A 20,199-nucleotide genomic window follows, 5' to 3' on the forward strand; every position below is an offset into this window, starting at 1 on the left:
CTGTTCTCCACAGTTGCAAATCCAAGACCTCTATCTTACCATGAAGTACCCCCGAGAAGGGCTGGCATTGTGCTCCTTTTCTACCTGTACAACTCGGGGTGACTTGGACTCTGTCTCCTCTCTCCTCAGGTGCTCTTCCTCTGGAATCCACGCACGGGTTCCACCGACCTGGTCCACGGGTCAAGATAGCAGTCGGACATCCGAAGATCCCCAATGACTTCAACCGGCAGTTCAGACACCATTTCACATCTATGCACCCGGGCTCCCTGGTGTAGGTATCCTGCTTCTCTGGGAATCCACAGGTGAGGGTGCTCTCCAATGTCCCTGGTTCCAAAAGGTTTCCACGGGGGCCTCGGAGAAGGCCCCCGTGAATCCTGAAAATCCTAACCGCAACTTCCCCATGTTATCCTCTTCCCCAGACATCTAGGGATTACTCCTAGTTACTTACCTTTGGTGGTTCCGTGCTTTCCCTGGGCTACAGATTCTTGGGTGGTAGTCTTGGTTAGGTACCCCTTTTGCATTCTACTTACTTAGTATATGGTTTGCCCCGAGGGAACACATGTGTTTTTATGTGTTTACTAACCTGTTTTACTGGTGTTTTTTCTTGCGTATGCTTATCTCTGGGTAAATGATATACCCAAGTAGTTAGTGACTGGTGGTGTAATAAATAGTACCTATTTTTCTAACACTGGTGTGGTTCTTTTCTGTGCGACTCTTATTGACTGGCTTGTGTGGTAAATGGAACCGTTTTACACCCTCCTGGATAAGCCTTAGCTCCTCTCCACAGCCACCCCTTGAGGTTTGGTTATCAGTATCCTCTTACCCATCACAAAGGGTTGCCTGGACTCAGTGCAGGGTGTATCACCAATAGGTGTACACCATATACTAAGCCAGCCTCCTACAGTAAAGGCCTCCGGTTCCACTTGCACAGGAACTCATACCTGACATGCTTTGACCCCCAATGTTGTTACTTTTGGTCTCTTGGCCTTGGTATATTAAAAAGTTATCAGCTTTGTTCGGGGCCAGGATGCGAATTCGAATTTCAAAGCTTTATTCGACTTTTAGTCATTAAAGCAAACCTCCTAACCATAATACAATAAATACTAAGCCTAAGAACAGTTAGTTAAAAGTGTATTAAACAACAAGAGTCGAATGCTGATAAATTCTAAAATGTGTATACATACATTTTTAAAAATTCATTAGAAAAAGTTAAAAGAAAACAAGCAAGATTAAAGGGGCTGTTGATAATCCAAATTAGCTAGTAGGCTTTAAGGCACATGATCTTATTACCCACGCCCAGGCCAAGAATTTTGCTACGCCTATTACCAGTGGAGTAGAGGAATCAGATGTTAAAATTCTGAGGGCTTGTGAACAACAGCGAGTGCCCATATTTTTACAGAGTGGTTTTAGCCACTTTCGACGGGGGGTAGCATACAAAGGGCAAGAAAAAAGCAGATGCGCAATGTCCTCTATTTGGTTTTTACAATGTTCACAGTAAGCGTCCTGCAATGGGGACCAGTGTTGTGTAAAAGCGTTCACTGGGAGTGTTCCCACACGAAATTGGAAATATAATTTCCTGTCAAATGGACGTTCAATTACATCCCAATATTTTTCATATAGTGGAAGTTGTTTAGTGTCCAAAAAGCGTGATGACAGGGTAGATTGCAGGCCTTTGCGATACGATGAAACATATACCGAGTCCCAATAAATGTCCTTCAGTTGCTTTTTCGTTGGAAATGAGGCGACATCCTTATTGCCCCACAAATAGTCAAGGCCCAGCTTCCCCAATGTACCCCGGAGCTCCTTTAGCCAGGCAATGCAGTGAAAACGGTCAAAATTCACAACATCAAAAAAAGCTGATGCATAATGACTTAACTCTGGGGTTACCATTAGGCGCCTCCAATACAACAAAGGACGTAGGCGGGCAATGTCTTCAATATTTTTCCTACCTAGGTCCATCTTTAGTGGGATTATGGGGGTACTTTGTGGGGCCCCAACAAGCCCTCGCAGAAATCTATTTTCCGCCTGCCCCAGATCTCCTAGGTTTGAAAATCCCCAGAGCTCAGACCCATATAAGCATGCACTCAGTACCTTCATACTATAAATTTCGAGTGCACAATTTATGGGTCTTGTCATGGATGTATTATGTTTGATGGTAACTGCACCTGCTAGCTGGCTAAATTTTAAAGATGCCATATTAATGTGTGATTTCCATTTCATGTCATGTTGGAGAATAATTCCTAGGTAGGCGAAGGCATCTACCTTTTCCCTTGAAAGCCGATTGGGAACTCAGACACATAAATTTAGTTTTACTAGTGTTTAGTTCCAAACCACGACTATCACAGAAATCCCCAAAAGCGTCGACCGCTTTCTGCAATCCACTAGGCGTGCGTGATAGTAAAAGCGTATCGTCCGCGAACATTAGTACGGGGACGTGTACACCTGCTACGAGTGGAGCGTCATTTGGGGATTTATTTAAGTGCTCCACAATTCCGTTTATATAGATTGAAAAAAGCGTTGGGGCCAGGACACATCCTTGCCTCACCCCCCGTTCGACTGGAAAAGGGGCCGTCACTTCCCCCTGTTTGCCCCATCTTATTTTTGCAAAATTGTTTTCATGGAGGCGGACCAGCAAGGTAAGGAGCTCTCTGCTTATTCCCACATCGGCCAGTGTTTCCCACAGTTTTTCTCTCGGGACCAGATCAAATGCGGCTTTTAGGTCCACAAAAACTGCGTACAGTGTGCCATTTCGCAGTGTGACATTTCTGCAATAGGTGGTTAGGAAATAAAAAACTTGGTCAACACTGCTAGTCAAAGGACGAAATCCCGCTTGGTATGGCGACAATATATTTTGGTCTTCAATCCACTGCTGTAATTTGTTCTGGACCAGTCGACCCATTATTTTCTGCGCAGTGTCAATTAAACTAATGGGTCTATAATTTTTTGCCTGGGTTTTATCCCCCTTTTTAAATATAGGGATGATTTCAGCCCCTTTCCACGAGGCTGGGACTTCTCCACCCATAGCTATTGCGTTTGCCAACCAAGTGAAATATGTGCACCAAGAAGACCGGTCAGATAGAAAAACATCTGCTGGGATGCCATCCATGCCCGGCGCTTTTCCTCCTGACACGCAGTCCAGTGCCAGGCTAACTTCCTTTTCAGTAAATATTTGATCATTATAAAAGACAGTTTGGGGGAGAGATATGGATGCATATCTCGGGCATCTGGCATACTGGGGTTGGAAAAAATCATTCCAGCCTTCTTGTGACACATGGTTTTGTGGTTGGGCTGCTACCCCACCACTGTTCCATTTAACCAAGGCCCAAAACCGTTTTGAGTCTTTGTTGGCACAGGCCTGTTTTAGCTCACTCCAGCCCTCTTCATCCCAGCGCCTCTTTGATTGCTTTTGCGTCAGCCTGTAGAAGTCTCTTGCCCTTTTGACGGCTATAGGGTTTCCTATTTTCAATTCTACACTTAGTTTTTGCCTTGCCAATCTACAGCTTTTATCATACCAGCCTTTAACGGCTTGATGTTTTTTAGCTGCAGTTGGGTCTATTGTTTTAATGAAAAAACTTTGGAGTTTGTTAAATACATTTTTGTGGGCCTCCATCATGTATTCCTCGAAATTAGGGTTCCCATAATGCGTCTTGATAACGCTAATTTCTTCTTTTACTAAATTTTTCAAATGTTCTAATTTTCTTTCATCCCCTAGCAACATTCCCCATTTCAGATGTCTTTGGTTGTTGGAGCACACAACATCTCGTGTTACCATCTGCTTATTATTTAGGAGTACACTTAGCTCTTGATAGGGGTGAAATGTCATATACAGGGGATGGTGGTCACTCTCCAAGCGTGATACAACTGCCATGTCTAATAGCTTGGACCATGCTCTTACATCAATTAAAAAGTAATCAATCCTGCTTGTTGCACGACCATTGTCGAAAGTAAAATTCCCTTTTAAGTCGGATTGTGTCCTCCCGTTCGTGGCTCTCAATCCTCTGGAGAGGCAGAGACTCTTTATCCTAATGGCCGTAGCGCTCCATCTTTTTATGGGAGGAATCTCTAATTGCGGTATTCCCCATCTACTGTCTTCCTCTGCCGTTAAGCTCCTATCCTCTTCTCCCAGGGGCTCAAAAGTTGAGTTAAAATCACCGCCCACAATGATATGGGGATTAGATGGAAGGGTTTCAACATCTTGTTCTAGGGTGGTAAAAACATCAGATGGAATACCTGTGCCAACCCCCCTAGCGTAGAGGTTGTACAAAACTACTTCTTGGCCATTGGCCCATCTGATGTTCAATGCTAGGATGTCATTAGATATTATTTGCCTTTGTGATATGGTGCAAGTTAATGCTTGGCGGACCCATATCAACAGTCCTCCAGAGGGACGTCCTTTTTATCCTCTAGATGCAGGTTTATAGAAATTTAAATACCCCATATGAAATACTGGGTTAATTGACCAAGTTTCTTGCATCATAACTATGTCATGCCTGTCAATATAATCCACCCACTCTGGGGTATCAAGCTTACTCGCTATGCCTGCTATGTTCCAAGATATGAAAGTTAATGGTCGTTCTCCTGGAGTTGGGCCTAGTATTAATGGCACCTCCATATTTCCCCTGCGTTCCACAGTTAGCAGTCCCCCCTGCTCAGGGCTTAAATCATCCCCAACTATTGGGCTGATATCAATTGGACCATCTGACCCTGCTATAGGTACATTACTATTTGGACTTATAGGGACCTTACAATCTAGTTCTAGATTTTTTATATGTTGGTCTAGTGATTTGTCTAAATGACATATTGAATGAGTCGACTGATGTTCCACTATTAATCCTTTATCTATTGTAAGTCAGTCGCACTCGTCCAGGTTAGACAATGCTGTAAATCTATTATCTAGGTTTAACCCCCAGACATTAGATGGACCCTCCCTTGTACTTCTACTGGCCACTGTAGACCATTTGGTTCGCAGAACACTCGGGTTTGACACTAGGCCTTTCCTATTATAGAAAAAGTCCAGGGTGAGTGGAATTAATTCTGCCGTTCTACGTTGGGGAGGGAGAAGATTGTTCAGAATTTCTGGCAAAACTTCGGGGCTTTTAAGGTTCACAACCACACAGTCCCCAGGGAATTTCTTGATCCCACTCCCTATCCATTTTACCCGTCTTGCCGTTAGCAAATCTTCTGCCAGCTTATGTTTACCCCCCGGACACATATGCATGTTGCTACTTAACCATTGAAGTGCCTTATTTAATAATGATTCAGGGTGTTCTATCTGCCCTGTATTTAAAGGGGGGACATTGGCGAGTACCAGAATAAGGGGTGAAGCTTCTACAATTAGCTCCACAGGGTTATTTTCTGCATTGGATCCCTGTAGTATACAGTCCCCTACAGGCTTTATGGGGACAGCACCAGGAAGATTAGTTTGTTCTGGACCAGGCTTCAGATTAACCTGCTGGATTTGTGGAAGCTCTACTACACCTGTGCTTGCACTTTCTAATGGGGTTTTTTAAGCCAATTTTTCTATAACCATTGTCGGCAATTCCTCCACTCTATCATTAGTTAATTTTATATAGGCCTCCATATAATTTATTTTAGCCGTGAGGTGATCAATTTTTGACAATAAGGGTTTTACTAACTGGCTTAGCTTAATGTCCAGCATGGCCATAAGTTTTTTAAGTAAGCCATCATCCCACCCATGGCTCACATCTCCTTCACCCACATTCCCATCTACAATCTTCTTGATGGGCGGGGTAGCTGGCCTTTTCCTACTTGACCTTAACCCTTCCCTTTTTGAAGAAATCTTAGAAGACACTTTTGTTACTCTTGGAGCAGGGACAGGGGGTGAGGGAGAGGTGGAATCTACCACCTCCATATCTGGGTCTAGGTCATGGATAGAGACATTTAAAACCCCCGATATCGTTTCAGCGTTAATGGCAGGATTTTCCTCAAACGACACATTTTTTAATAGCCCCCCATCCGGCCCTTGTGGTGCTGGAGATAAATCAATTGGGGTATCCAGAAGGATTAAGTCAGTTTGTAAAATCTCATTTTGGGGCACAATCAGTGGGGTACCAAGACCCAGCGAGGACCTCCGTTCGTGATTTATTTTTTCCACAACTTGTACCAGGTAATTGTCCATGGTATTACCCGGGGCGATGGGATTCCTTGGCTTAGACATTTAATTATCTGGCAATGTTCCTAATAACCTTAACCCCAATGTAGTCAGTAAAGTCAATAGGAATCACACAAGCCTCGTTACCTTCCGGTTTAATTTTCCCGATGGTCCTGGTTCAGAGCAGGCTTATATGAATAGAAAGGGGCAGGGGCAGTTTTTGAAGGCTGACGGTAGATCATAAATCCAGGTTATCTTAATGAAGACTCCTGGGTACGATAGATGAAAGAGGGGTGGCCCGTCCCGTCACCTTAGGTCCCCTGAGGGCCACAGAGGGCCCGCCCTTTGCCCGGGCTTCGCACCGGGCGTCCCGCGAGGCGGCGGTGACGCTGTTTTTATGCGCCTCCTGGCGCTTCCTTTAGACGCGGACCCCAGCAGGGCTTCTGGGTGTCGTAGTCCCGCCCCTCGCCGGTCTCCACTCGGCGGCTCCCGCTGTAGGTGGTAAAAGCGGTGGAGCGGCGGGAGACTGGCGGGCGGGTCCGCCGAGGGCTGGGCAGACACAGACAGTTTTTGCCAATGCAGGAACACAGCGAGTACCGGCACAAAGGAGCACGAAACAGGAAACCCCAGGATGCCAATAGGCGATAAACTGGGTGCTGTGCATTTTTTAACATTTGGAGATCAACTGGAACTGAGATGCCAATTTAGGCTACCTGCATTTTGGTGACAGGTACCACCTCTGGGCTGTATGAAAAAATACCACAACCATATATTCTTAACATCTACATTTCCTAAGGTTTCTACCGTAGGGTGATCATCTGATCTCAATATGACTGGCTGAGCTGTACAAAAGGTTTCTTAGACTTTTAGCATTTTTTCTTTCAAAGACATGGTAATTCCCTCAAGGCTCCCTGGAGCAAGAATCTATCCCTGCCAAAGCTTGACCCCAACTTTGGTCATCTGGATCTAGTGAGCACGACGGAACAGGAATTGTGTGATTTTTCCATAGTTTCAGGGTGTCCACATGCAATGCATTTTGAAAAGATGGAAGGCAGCTAGAAAACGAAATACCAGTTTAGGCAACTTTTTGGTCACGGCTATCCCTGGCTATATGTACGATACCCCAATCATATATATTTTATGATATCATAAGGCTTCTACTGCTTGCCAAACTTGCCTCACCCTGACTAGCTGGCCAAGAAATTGGACAGATTGTTGGCATACTTTTTCAAAATATATCTAATTCCCTCTATCTCACTAGTGCAGGAACTTTCCTCTGCTAAGGGCTGACCCCAAACTCTCTTTCTCCAGGTCTCACTGTGCCCACAGGATTTTACACCACCCTATATGTTTCCTTGCGACATTAGTGCATGATTTGATCTGTTCTATCAACACCACCCATGTAGCTGTAGTAGTCATCGAAATATGCAGATTTTGTGGTAGATATGGCCTGGACAGTACTTTCAATTTTGACTCATGAGGTATGGTAGTCAGCAGATGTACATCATTGTTAACTTTAATCTTCACAGCTTGGAGTTCTGCATGTCACGGTTGACGATTTACCCCATTATTGATTTCTTGCAACCAAATTAACTGGATGGCCCTTTCTATTTAGGTGAATTGTGTTGTATGTCAGAGTGCAGCTGGCCCATAGGGCTTTGAACCATGGCAAGCCAGTATGAAAACTGTTCATATACAAATGGTAGCCACGATGTTAACACACTGTGCATCAAGCCTATTATTTCCAGGACATTTAAAGATGGAAGATATTTTGTAGGGGGCCAATCAGCTATTTGTTCCAGCATATTGCCTGTAACTAGTTGTACTTTCATACAGTTCATATATTCATGCCATACCAATGGCAGAGAATGCAGAGCTCAGCTCTCTATGTCATCGTCTTATAGAAATGAGAGCCTTATGCAGTGAACCAGAAAACCAATGCTCTTCGAGAGGGTTTTCCAGTTAACTGCCTGCAGCGATCTGCAACTCTGGGATGCATGCATGTTGCAATCCTTCCCTGGTCTGTCCCCAATCAGTTCCGCCCGATTCGAGACAGACACCAGGAATACAGAAGTGAAATGGAAACCGATACTCTCTGTGATTGGGTTCCACTTCACCATATCTTGCTAGTTGTGGGCGCATTCCGATCCCGTCCACCATCAAGCAAATGCCTGTCAAGTGGGTGTCTGCATGTCTGACCAAGATTGGCAGAATCCCTCCAGTTAGGCATGACATATACATAGATATCATAATGGCAATTTTTAGTTCTGATAAGCATGGCTGAATCATGTTCTGCACAGCTCTGTCATTTAGTATGTATGGCGTTCTGTACATGTTTTATCATGTACAGCACTTAGGTGTACGCTCTATATAAATAAGATTATTGATTATTCTTTCCACTAGGATGGAATAGAAGTTAGGAGTACAAACGTCCCTTCTATGAGAGGTCATTATGTGTGCCATGGCCTCTTCAATCCTGTTCTCCCCTCAAGCTTGACAAGGTTATGCAAATTATTCTGTTTATCAATTGGTGATGACTCAAACTACTGCATCCCACGGAATAGATTTGAAGGCAGAAAAAATTAGAAAAGAGAAAATGGTGTTGGATTTATATTAATTTATTAATTACAAGTATTTACTGTTATATTATACTATTACACTTACAATGTTAAAGCTAAAGCAGATATATTTTTAATGGCTCAACTCTTTTGATCTTGAAACAACTTGGTGTTAGCACCTTTAATGAGTCAGAGACACCGACTGATTCCCTTTTATTACTTCAGCAATGGTTTTAACAGTATTGATATGTAATGCAGACATAAATCTCCAACTGACAAAAACCTGGCTTCCCTTCGGACAAGCCCACCCTCTAAAAAACCCATAATCGGTACTGGTGGAGTGAAACCCCAGCTTGTATCAGTTCTCACCACCCGAAAGTTGAGTATTGAGACCCTCACTACTTTAGTAAGATCCTTAACATCTAACCTCTCAGATTTCTATGGCAATCTTTCAGCCCTGGTGAACATACTCAGCCACCCGCAACAAAGACTTTACTTTGCAATAAGAAATATATATATAAGATCAATCATCGCCGCTATTGTGTTCAGTGTAGAAAAAGTTCATAAAAGGTGTTAACTGCAATCATTTATTAGAAATAAAAACATTTAGTAGTCCCAAGCTATCAAAGATGCACTCTAGCTTAAAATACCTCTTGTCTAAATGCACGTGTGGTGAACAATAATTGAGAGATACCAGAGATAATCACTGCTCACAACCTGCAAATGATACTTTTGCTGAAACTTAGCTAAACAAAACATTGCAACTAGTTTAATTGTCCCACTATAGTCCAACTAGATAAACTGACAAGGCAGGCTGTGCAGTGGCAGTCATTCACAAAAACGCCTTAAAATGCAGAAACCTATCAAAAGATCAACTCTCAGCTTTTGAATGCCTATCAGTAGAAAAACAATAGATTCTAATTTCAACATACATGTTGGCTATCTTGAAATAGTAAAGCGATAATACACTATGGACAACAGCCTTCCATGAAGGACTCCTTGTTTAGAGGAAGTGGTCGAGTGGGACGCTGCACAGTGCAGGTGAAATGAGTGACAAGCAAACAACCAATTAGTACAGCCTGGAGAGCTGCAGTATTCTCTAAATAAACATTAAAATAAAAAGAGGAGAAACAAAGAAATGAAAAGGGAACTGTAAAAGGAGAACATTCTAAACTAAAGGAATGGCCAACCAGCTAGCTGTAACATTGAGTACACTCGTATTCATATGGATGTACACAAGTGATCAGAAAATGGTGCTATTCACAGGACAAAAGACCCAATGAATAATGTGGGCTGAACCATCCCCCTATGCAGTTCACAGTCCTGGATGGAACAGAGTGTAAATGACACTGAAACAAACCAATGGCAAAACAGAGCTGACCCAAAAGCCCTCTATGTATCAATACATATATATATTTATATATAGATTAATGTATTTGATGATTTTTTACAGGATCCTGGCAGACAGATAAAAAGAGATACTAGTAAGAATTATTACAGTGCAAGTCGTCTAGTCCTAGGGTTTGTCAAACCCCTTCTCAACAACGGTAATCCATGACATTTTATTTAAGAAAATACCCATCTGCAAGCTCCAATCGAGAGAAATAACAATCCATCCTTAAATACCCATTGACTTTAACATATGATTTCACTATCAATATGAAAGACCTACCATGTTTATTATAACTTTTCATAAAAAAACAGATCAGATCTATGGCATCATAACTAGTTTTTCCTAGTGGAACAAGCAGGCCTCTAGCTATGATCATTAGCGTGTTACCATAACCAACTAAGGACGCGAGTACTGGAGCTTACGTTTTTTCACAAGGCAACCATCAGGTATAGTCATAACATTATAGAGCTTACAAAATTACAGTTGACAAAGCAAAGTACTATTTCTCCTAAGAGGGCCTAACAAGGTTTCTGATTGCAAATCATCTATATCCACAGTTTGGCAGAGGGGGGGGGGGGTAACTAGCACCAAAACCCTTGACTACTAAGGTACCCTGTGGGACTCCATATAACAAAATACCAATCTATAGGTTTTAATACAGAACAACAGTAACGTACTCTTAAATAGTATTTACTTTAACATATGCTTTTCAGAATCAATATGTCATGCCTATTGCATTTATCATAACACTTTATTATAAACCTTTACTATTGGCTGATCATAACCAACTCAACCCTACTGTACTGACTAAGTTTTCCACAAGCCAACTATCTGGCAGACAGTTATAAAAGTACAAATGTATGCAAAAGTACAGCTGGCAAAACACTCTCTCCTAAACCAACTTAACAAGGATTACTGTAGTGCACATCTTCTATCCCCACAGCTTATTCGGGTGGATCACCTATATCAAAATCTTTGCCTGCCATGGTAATCTGTGAAATTTCTATCTAACAAAATACCTGCCTAGAGGTTTAGCACAGTGTAATAACAAGCCATCCTTAAAAGTCTATTGTCCTTAACATATGCTTTTCACAATTTGTAGGTCAGGCCTACTGGCTTTATCATAATGTTTCATAATTAACAGATCAACTCTATGAAATCTGGCATGACTCTTCCCAATGAACGAATGAAGCCTTTACTATTGGCTTTAGGTCTTACCTAAGATAAACCTATTTAAGAGCTCATAAACTGTCAATTATCATGCATACAGTTATAAAATTACAAATATGTAGAAAATATGGCTTGCAAAACAATATCCAACCTCCCTCAACAAGACCTCACAAGAAAACTCTCAGGCTTTTGTCAAAGTGAGTGGCAAACACCAAAACCCAATAGCTCCCTGTCCACAACCTGCAGCTACACAATATATCAACCAACTGTTAACGTTTCTCAATAGGAAGGCCAGACCTAATGCATCAGACATAATGTTCCCTGTGTACCACACGGCATATTGCTTGTCACCATAACCAACTTAGGTCTACGGTTTTGAGTGTAAGCTTTTCCACATGGCAACCATGAAATCCCACTGAGCAAACCTTCTCTACTCAGTCACACTGAGTGACCAACACCATGTTATTTGCACTTGTAGCACGCACACATACTCCGAGGAGTGTCCCGGTGCAAGCCTGGAAAAGGGAGAGTAAGCACAGACGCCTGAAGATTCTTTTAAGTAAAAAGATAAGTCTTGAATTTTTTTTAAATAGCCAGGAGTCTTGAATGCTGCGGAGAGCCATAGGGAGTGTGTTCCAGGCTGTGGTAGCTCTGACAGCAAGTGAGCTGCCCCCTTGTCCCCCCACTCTGGTGAGCCGGAAGCGGGGAGTAGAGGCCCCGGAACTGAAAAGAAGAACGAAGATATCTGGTGGGGGCATAGAACTGGAACCTATTCCGCTGATAGGAGGGGCCTCCGTCATGCAATGCACGATGGACCAGGGCCAGAGCTTTAAACTTGAGTCGATTGGCCACAGGCAGCCAGTGGAGGGATCGCAAATGCTGTCCGACACTGCTTCTCATCGAGATGTTAAAGACAAGTCTTGTAGCGGCAGTTTGGACAACCTGTAGTTTATTAAGAAGATAGCCCGGCAGGCCAGCATACAAAGCATTGGCGTAGTCGAGCCGCGAGAGTATCAGGGCCCTGGTTACTGTTTCCTTAGCTGCTCCGTGGAGAAGCGGAGAAATTTCCTTAGAGTTTTAAGTAAACCAAAGCAATTCCCCGCTAGCTTCTTAATCTGGGTGGAAAAAGAAAGATTCTCCTCAAACCAGACTCCCAGATTTTTCGCGGGTTGCCCCGTTGCAGCTGGCAAGGGAAAATCCGCTGGCCATAGACTTTCTCTGAACTGGAGAGGGAAGGACCCGTAGAGAAGAATTTCAGACTTAACCGTATTACATTTGAGCTATCCTGAGGAAAGCCATTGAAAGACTGCCGTAAGGTAATTTTTGGCCAGTAACTGGGAGCAGTCCGATTTTCCCCAAGTAAACAGCAGCTGAGTATCATCAGCGTAAGCTATAATTTTGGCTCCCAGATGTTCAGCCAAGTAGATCAGAGGGGTGACAAAGGTTAAAAAGAAGGGGGCTCAAGGATGACCCCTGCAGCACCCCAGAGGTCTCCTCCTGAGGTGAGAAGAAAGGAGGGATCCAAACTTACTAAATGCGCCATCCCAAAAAAGATGAGCCAACTCAAGGCAGCACCCGAAATCCTCATGTCCGCAAGCCAGGTGAGCAACAAAGAATGGGGGATAGTATTAAATGCTGCAGAGATCCAACAAAATAAGAGCAGCCCTCCCTCCTGCATCCAAACATTCCTGAATAGCCTCGGAGACCTCCACCAAAGCGGACTCAGTGCTATAGGAGGCTCTGAATCCGGATTGAGCTGGATGAAGTAGGCCAGCACCCTCGGCGAAGTCTGTGAGTTGTTTATTGATCACATTTTCACAAGCTTTCGCCATTATAGGGAGGAGGGTGATGGTGCGGTAATTAATTGAGTTCAGCGGATCAAAAGTCGGTTTCTTTAAGGAGGGGCAGAATTTTGGCCTGCTTCCATACTGAAGGAACAAGGGCCTCCTGAAGGTACAAATTGATAAATCTATTGGCTTCAGGGTTCACTGCCTCTGCGACCGAGGCCAGGAGTCTGGCTGCACCATTGCCTATTACATTAACCTGTGAGATTCTACAAAACAAAATACCTATCTGTTGGCTTTAATAAACATTAATAACAATCAAACCTTAAATAAGTCAGGACTATTGCCTTTATTAGAACATCTCGTAATACACAGATCAGGCCTATAGACATGATCATTGGCTTGTCCCCATAACTAACTAAGTCCTGCTGTATCAAGGACAAACTTTGCCACAAGCCAAAAAGAGCAATAAAAGTAGTCTTCTTAGAGGAAGCACATAAAATGGGCCCACACAACTCCTGAGTCAGGGGACCAAAATTGTGTAGCCTATGCCGCTCAAGGGAACTTTGAAAACTCTGTTTTTTTTGTTGCTCAAACAAGGCCTAGCAACTGTTCCACTGTCCAGCCAGACCTAAAAAATCCATGCAGATTAGATTTGCCCTGAGCTCTCAAACACAAACTTGCACTCTGAAATCTAAAGTTAATGACTGCCTTACTTTGTACCCGCATAGTTCAGGCTGCTGAATAAATAAATATATTGGCCATAGCTGAGTAAAGGGCAAGCACTTTTTTGTGGAAGCACACAACTTATGCCCAATAAAAAATATTAACTCCTGACTACCAACGTGGACAGAGTCAAAGCTTCTCCTCTGGATGTGCTTGTCTGGTAGTGCTTCTTAAAGCACTTTTTTAGATTAATCACATAACGTCTGGTGTCAGCTCTCTGTCCTAACCTCTATTGTGTATCTTTTGAAATAAGAGACATTTTAACCAAGACCCGTTATTCTAGTGACAGTTGTGACACAACTGTCACTCAAACAGATGTCTCTTGAACGTCTCATACAATAGTGAATGCCCGTGAGAGAGTAGGATCATTCCAAACCCCCCTCATTGAGCCTAGAATGTCAAAGACCTAGCCCTTGTGCCTGAAATTTTGTTTGTTACTTGTTCTGCCTCTGGGTGCAATGGACAGCAGGTAAGGAAAACGCACGGACAGCTCCCATACTCCCCCAAACATATTTTGAAAAGTAACTTTATTGTGCATTTAGCCAGCAAGTATTGCAGAAATCAATTACTTTACAAGTAAGTTTATAATGTATGCAAAACCTGAATGAGGATTGTGGTAACCAACATAAGAAGTGTAATCTAGTATTTTTTTATGTATTTTAACTCGAAGTCTGTCCGGTTTCCAAATAAAATGTTCCGAAGCTACTGGTAGCGAAAAGCTCTCTTTATGGAACTTGTACTGCTTGTCAGACAGACTGAAGTGAAGGCCCCGTAGAACTTCCTCGCTGTAGGTACCTGAAATCTATAAATCTGTCTTTGGTATGTGCCTAGAAACACGGATGACTTGAGCTAGAGTCTATCTTCTCTTTGAGAGCTAATTTAAGTGCATTAGTAACCAATTATGCCATTGTTTACTTCGAGATGCGTCTAGAAATAAGAATAACTCGCTGGATTAAACACAAAAATAAGAAAAGTGGAGACCAATAGGTTATATTTTGTAGGCATAATGACTATTAGGTTATAGATTCTATGTAATAATTACAAGTGAAACTGCCTCTAAGCTGAAGAACAAAAGGTGAATTTTCAATTGAGGCCTCAAACAAATCACTGGTGTGCTCCACTTGTTTCTTACTTACTGGGGTACGGAAAATTATCCTCACTGAAGGATTCAAAAACCTACTTAGTGAAGGACCGGATATGACCATCACACTGCCATGCACTAATATTATACGACCCAATATACGCCTGTCACTGATCCATTCAAAATGCCACAAATTGCATCATTCAACACAAATGCATATCATTAGGTAAACAAACCATTGTGGTCTAAAACGGGATGGTCAGCATAAACAGGTCATTAAAGGACGTAACAAGACTGTCACACTTGAGGACAACATCTCTTCCAAAGATTGTTATTTTCCGCAACCCTGCCTCTAGAAGAAAGACCAAGGCATGTCAGTTTGTCTGGCTCCACTATGCTGTGACAACCCACATGTTCATAGATACATTCCTGTTGCCGGCGCCCTTGCCCGTTCACAACAAGAAGATTCAAGGCTTGCATATGTATCCCTCCGAGGCGAGACACTTATCCGGGATAACCCATTCTCCTTCAAAAGCTAAGCTTTTTGTAGTACCACTTTCCCGAAAGCTACCTCTTTCCCTTCACACGGTCCCTCACCTTTCCTTCGGAAGAAGGACATGGCTGCCCTGGATCGGGCTCCCTACTTCTACCATGGGCGACTCTTCCTCCTTCCGCCCTCAGGAGAGCGCTGCCAAAACCGCCATACTGTCAATAGCCGGTCCTTTCCTGGCCGCGCAGGGCATGCCGGGAGCAGAACGGGCTATTGCGCAGCCATAGAAGTTGGTAGCGCCCAAGATTGGACAATAGGGCGAAATGACAGCTATACGGAACATAGAAAAGGGACGAAAAGAGAACTAAATAAACAGGAAGACGCTGAAAAAGGGCGAACGACACTAACGGAGAGAAATAAAAGAGAGACAGGTAAACCCGAATTATACTCGACAACTACAATGCTAATTCAGAGGCCACATATGCCAGCAATGGGTGCCATGTTGTTATTCCTAACATTACACCTTCCTATGAAGCCAGCTCAAACTTTGTTTGGTTAGAAACCAATGAGATGTAAAATGAGAAATGTATTTTCTGTGTGGCTTACAAAAGCATAAGAGAGACGTCTGGTTAAACCAGTAACAACGTTTGTTACTGCTATTTGTCATACATGAGCCTTACAATGTCTATGAATGTGAAAGTTGTTTTGTGTGTCGAAATATAATGAAGTTATTTATGTCATATTTTCAAACAAATGGTAAATTATTGTTCGGATTTCCACAAATGAAAAAACATTTTTACGTATGTAATATTTTGGTGAGAATGGACGGCCCCTGAATCTGCTACCATCAAACCAGTATTGCCAAGTTTTCAGATTTCATGTGTGTGACATTTCCGTATTATTTGAAGTAATTTTAAATGAGAAATTTCCTAGTTATCACAAAGGAAAGTTTCAATTCTATTAAGGACGCGGAGGCGAGGATTATGCATGTCCTTTCTCCATTTATTAGACAGCAAGTTAAAAGAACAAGAAAACAAGCATTTACAATGCAACGGTTTCGCCTTACAGAAAGTTAGACACGCTTTCAGTTTTAGTAGAGGAGACCCCTTGCCTCCCACTGCAGCTGAAGCATTTCAGCGCTGTGAATTAACCCCCTCCTGGGAGAGTTAGCTCTACTTTTTCAGAGAACTTTTAAGGCATCTGCAAAGTGGACTCTGGCCCAGGGCCCCAGCCTTTCAAAGGGGGTGGGAGTGAAGGGGAGGTGTGGTGTGAAAGAGCCAGCTCTGTTCTACAGATTTTTGCGCTCATCACTTAGATTAATTTTTAAAGACAATCTTGGAAATAGTTTATTTTTTTATTTATTTTTAATGTATATTACAGACATTTTGCAGACAAAATGTGTTATACAAGGAAGCCATAGCTGGATGGATTAGTGAAAGTATGAATGGATGAGTGAAGGGGTGAATGGAATGATGAGGGAAAGGATGGATAGATGAGTGAATGCAATGGGGGGCTGAGCAGAGAGTGCATCAGTGAAGGGACGGTGCAAGGAGAGGCTGAGGAGAGTGCAGCAGTGAAGGGACAGTGCAGGGACAGTGCAGGGAGAGGCTGAGGAGAGAGTGCATCAGTAAAGGGACAGTGCAGGGAGAGGCTGAGCAGAGAGTGCAGCAGTGAAGGGACGGTGCAGGGAGAAGCTGAGGAGAGTGCAGCAGTAAAAGGACGGTGCAGTGGGGGGCTGAGCAGAGAGTGCAGCAGTAAAAGGACGGAGCAGTGGGGGGCTGAGCATAGAGTGCAGCAGTGAAGGGACGGTGCAGTGGGACTGAGGAGAGAGTGTAGCAGTGAAGGGATAATGCAGTGAGAGGCTGAGGAGAGTGCAGCAGTGAAGGGACGGTGCAGTGGGGAGGAGGAGTGAGTGCAGCAGTGAAGTGACGGTGCAGTGAGAGGCTGAGGAGAGTGCAGCAGCGAAGGGACGGTGCAAGGAGAGGCTAAGGAGAGAGTGCAGCAATAAAGGGACGGTGCAGGGAGAGGCTGAGGAGAGAGTGCATCAGTGAAGGGACGGTGCAGGGAGAGGCTGAGGAGAGAGTGCAGCAGTGAAGGGATGGTGCAGTGAGAGACTGAGGAGAGTGCACCAGTGAAGGGACGGTGCAGGGAGAGGCTGAAGAGAGTGCAGCAGTGAAGGGACGATGCAATTGGAGGCTGAGCAGAGAGTGCATCAGTGAATGGACGGTGCAGGGAGAGGCTGAGGAGAGAGTGCAGCAGTGAAGGGATGGTGCAGTGAGAGACTGAAGAGAGTGCAGCAGTGAAGGGATGGTGCAGTGAGAGGCTGAGGAGAGTGCAGCAGTGAAGGGACAGTACCGTGAGAGGCTGAGAGAGAGTGCAGCAGTGAGTGATGGTGCAGTGGAGGAGTGAGGGCTGCAGCCTGGATGGGGGGGGCTGAGCAGAGAGTGAAGCGATGGCGCAGGGAGAGGCTGAGGAGAGAGTGCTGCAGTGAAGCGATGGTGCAGTGAGAGGCTGAGGAAAGTGCAGCAGTGAAGGGACGATGCAATGGGGGGTTGAACAGAGAGTGCATCAGTGAAGGGACGGTGCAGGGAGAGGCTGAGGAGAGTGAAGGGACGATGCAATGGGGAGCTGAGCAGAGAGTGCATCAGTGAAGGGACGGTGCAGGGAGAGGCTGAGGAGAGTGCATCAGTGAAGGGACAGTGCAGGGAGAGGCTGAGGAGAGAGTGCAGCAGTGAAAGGATGGTGCAGTGAGAGACTGAGGAGAGTGCAGCATTAAAAGGACGGTGCAGTGGGGGGCTGAGCAAAGAGTGCAGCAGTGAAGGGACTGTAACAGGGAAGAGACGGTATAGTGGAGCTGAGGAGAGAGTGAAGGGATGGTGCAGTAAGAGGCTGAGGAGAGTGCATCAGTGAAGCGATGGCGCAGGGAGAGGCTGAGGAGAGAGTGCAGCAGTAAAAGGACAGTGCAGTGTAAAAATAAAAATATGCCTTACCTCTAACATAAACTAAAATCAACATACATACCTGTCTGAACAACTCCGTGCACAGCGGTGCACATCGCTGAAGGGAATCGCCACGGGCCATGTTGAACCTAGAAAAGAGAGAATAAACATAAGATTAGCAAACAAAAAACAAAATGCTTACCTCTGAACGAAAACAGAGACAGAGAGTGAGGTAGTGAAAGAGAGTGAAAGTGACTTAGTGATATAGAAATAGAGAGAGTGAGGTAGTGAGACAGAGAGAGTGAGGTAGTGAAAGAGTGAGTTAGTGATGGAGAGTGATTTTGGTGGTAGTGAGATAGAAACAATGAGTGATGTTGTGACATAGTGAGATAGAGAAGGACTGAGGTAGTTTAAGAGAGAGTGAAAGTGACTTAGTGAGATAGAGAGAGAGTGAGTTAGTGAGATAGAGAGTGACGTAGTGAGTTGGAGAGAGAGAGTGAGCTAGTGAGATAGAGAGTGAGTCAGCGAGAGAGTGTTGTAGTTATTTTTTGAGTGAGTGACTTGTGTTATAGTTGAGAGTGATATGGAAATAGATAGAGTGATGTTATGGAGAGAGTTAGTGAGAGAGAGAGTGAGATAGTGTTATAGATATAATTTGAGTAGTGATGTAGTTATTTTTGTTTTGTGGGAGAGTGAAGTAGATATAGAGTGAGGTAGTGAGAGAGAGTGAGGTAGTGAAAGAATGAGGTAGTGAGGGTGAGAGTTGTGCTGTATTGAGATAGAAACAGAGAGATGTTGTGAAGTAGTGAGCTAGAGAGAGAGTGAGGTAGTGTATGAGAGAGTGAAAGTGAGTTAGTGTATTTGAGAGAGAGAGAGAGAGAGAGAGAGAGAGAGAGAGAGAGAGAGCGGTAGTGAGATAGAGAGAGAGTGAAGTAGTGAGTGAGAGTGAAGTAGTGAGTTAGTCTCATGCGCTGTGGCTGTGTCTGATGGCACTCAAACACTCAACCCAACCCAACCCAACTTGGAACAGCCCACCTGGCAGTCAGGGTCCAGCAGCAGGTAGGCAAGTACCAGATCAGGTTTCTTAACGTATTTGTCACCCTAGAGAATCTGAAGTTTCCCTTAACCCTGGAGGCCACATTGTTCCAAAGGTTACCTAAATAACTTGGCCTGTGGCCATTTGAAGATACCTCGGTATTCCTAACACAATACACAAATTCCCCATAATCCCAACAGAGACAAAACATGTGGCTACGATTAGCCAGTCCTAAAATGCATGCAGAGCCACTAAATTATGTGATTCTATAGCGTGGACGCAGCGCTTTCAACATAATTATAGATTTGCCTCTTTTGCCACATATTCCATCATCTTCTGCATAATTTACAGATTTGCCAAAAGAAATAATTATTCTAGCTCAAACAGATCATAAATTAACAAAAATGTGGGGGCGCGAGTTGCCACGCAGAGGAAGGCCCTACCTGCGAAGTTCCACTGATCACATTTCGATTGCTTATTGCTGCATGTGAGTGATAAACTGTTACTAATAATTCGGAACCTTTGCCCATATAGTGTTAGCATGAAGCAAAAAGACAAAATAATGCAAGAATACTGTCACAAGATGCGCTTCATTACGCCAGATAATCTGTCTTTTCTTGCTATATAATTTAGTTAACACTGAGCATAATTTGACCCCCGCCACTAAATTGCTGGTGCCCATGATACAGGATGATGAAAAAAGTTGCTCACGTAACCCGGAGCCCTGAAAACAAACCTTAACAGAACTGGCCACTTGCGACCTATTGGTTTATTTATCCACTTGGTAATCCCAATCGGGAACTGCAAGCCTTGTAGGCCCCTCAGCACCGTCGAACAGTTACAAAATATGCACACAAAAAATCCAAAGCCCTTTTAAACAAACAAGCAACTTTCAAAATAGGTTTATTTG

At 43.8% G+C, this 20,199-nt stretch overlaps 1 protein-coding gene across 2 annotated transcripts in view; it reads right to left on the reverse strand.

Annotated features, from left to right (window-relative positions):
- Positions 1-15,574, reverse strand: part of AKAP10 (A-kinase anchoring protein 10) — a 522,318-nt gene extending 506,744 nt beyond the window's left edge. For both annotated transcript variants that reach the window (XM_078679922.1, XM_078679919.1), the window contains exon 1: positions 15,422-15,574. In XM_078679922.1, coding sequence (XP_078536048.1) covers positions 15,422-15,443 — 22 coding nt within the window. In that variant the 5' untranslated portion in view covers positions 15,444-15,574. The remainder of the gene's footprint in view (positions 1-15,421) is intronic.
- Between the last annotated feature and the right edge of the window lie 4,625 nt (positions 15,575-20,199).

This window comes from Lissotriton helveticus, chromosome 3_1, assembly GCF_964261635.1.
Source record: "Lissotriton helveticus chromosome 3_1, aLisHel1.1, whole genome shotgun sequence".
Classification (NCBI taxonomy): Eukaryota; Metazoa; Chordata; class Amphibia; order Caudata; family Salamandridae; genus Lissotriton; species Lissotriton helveticus.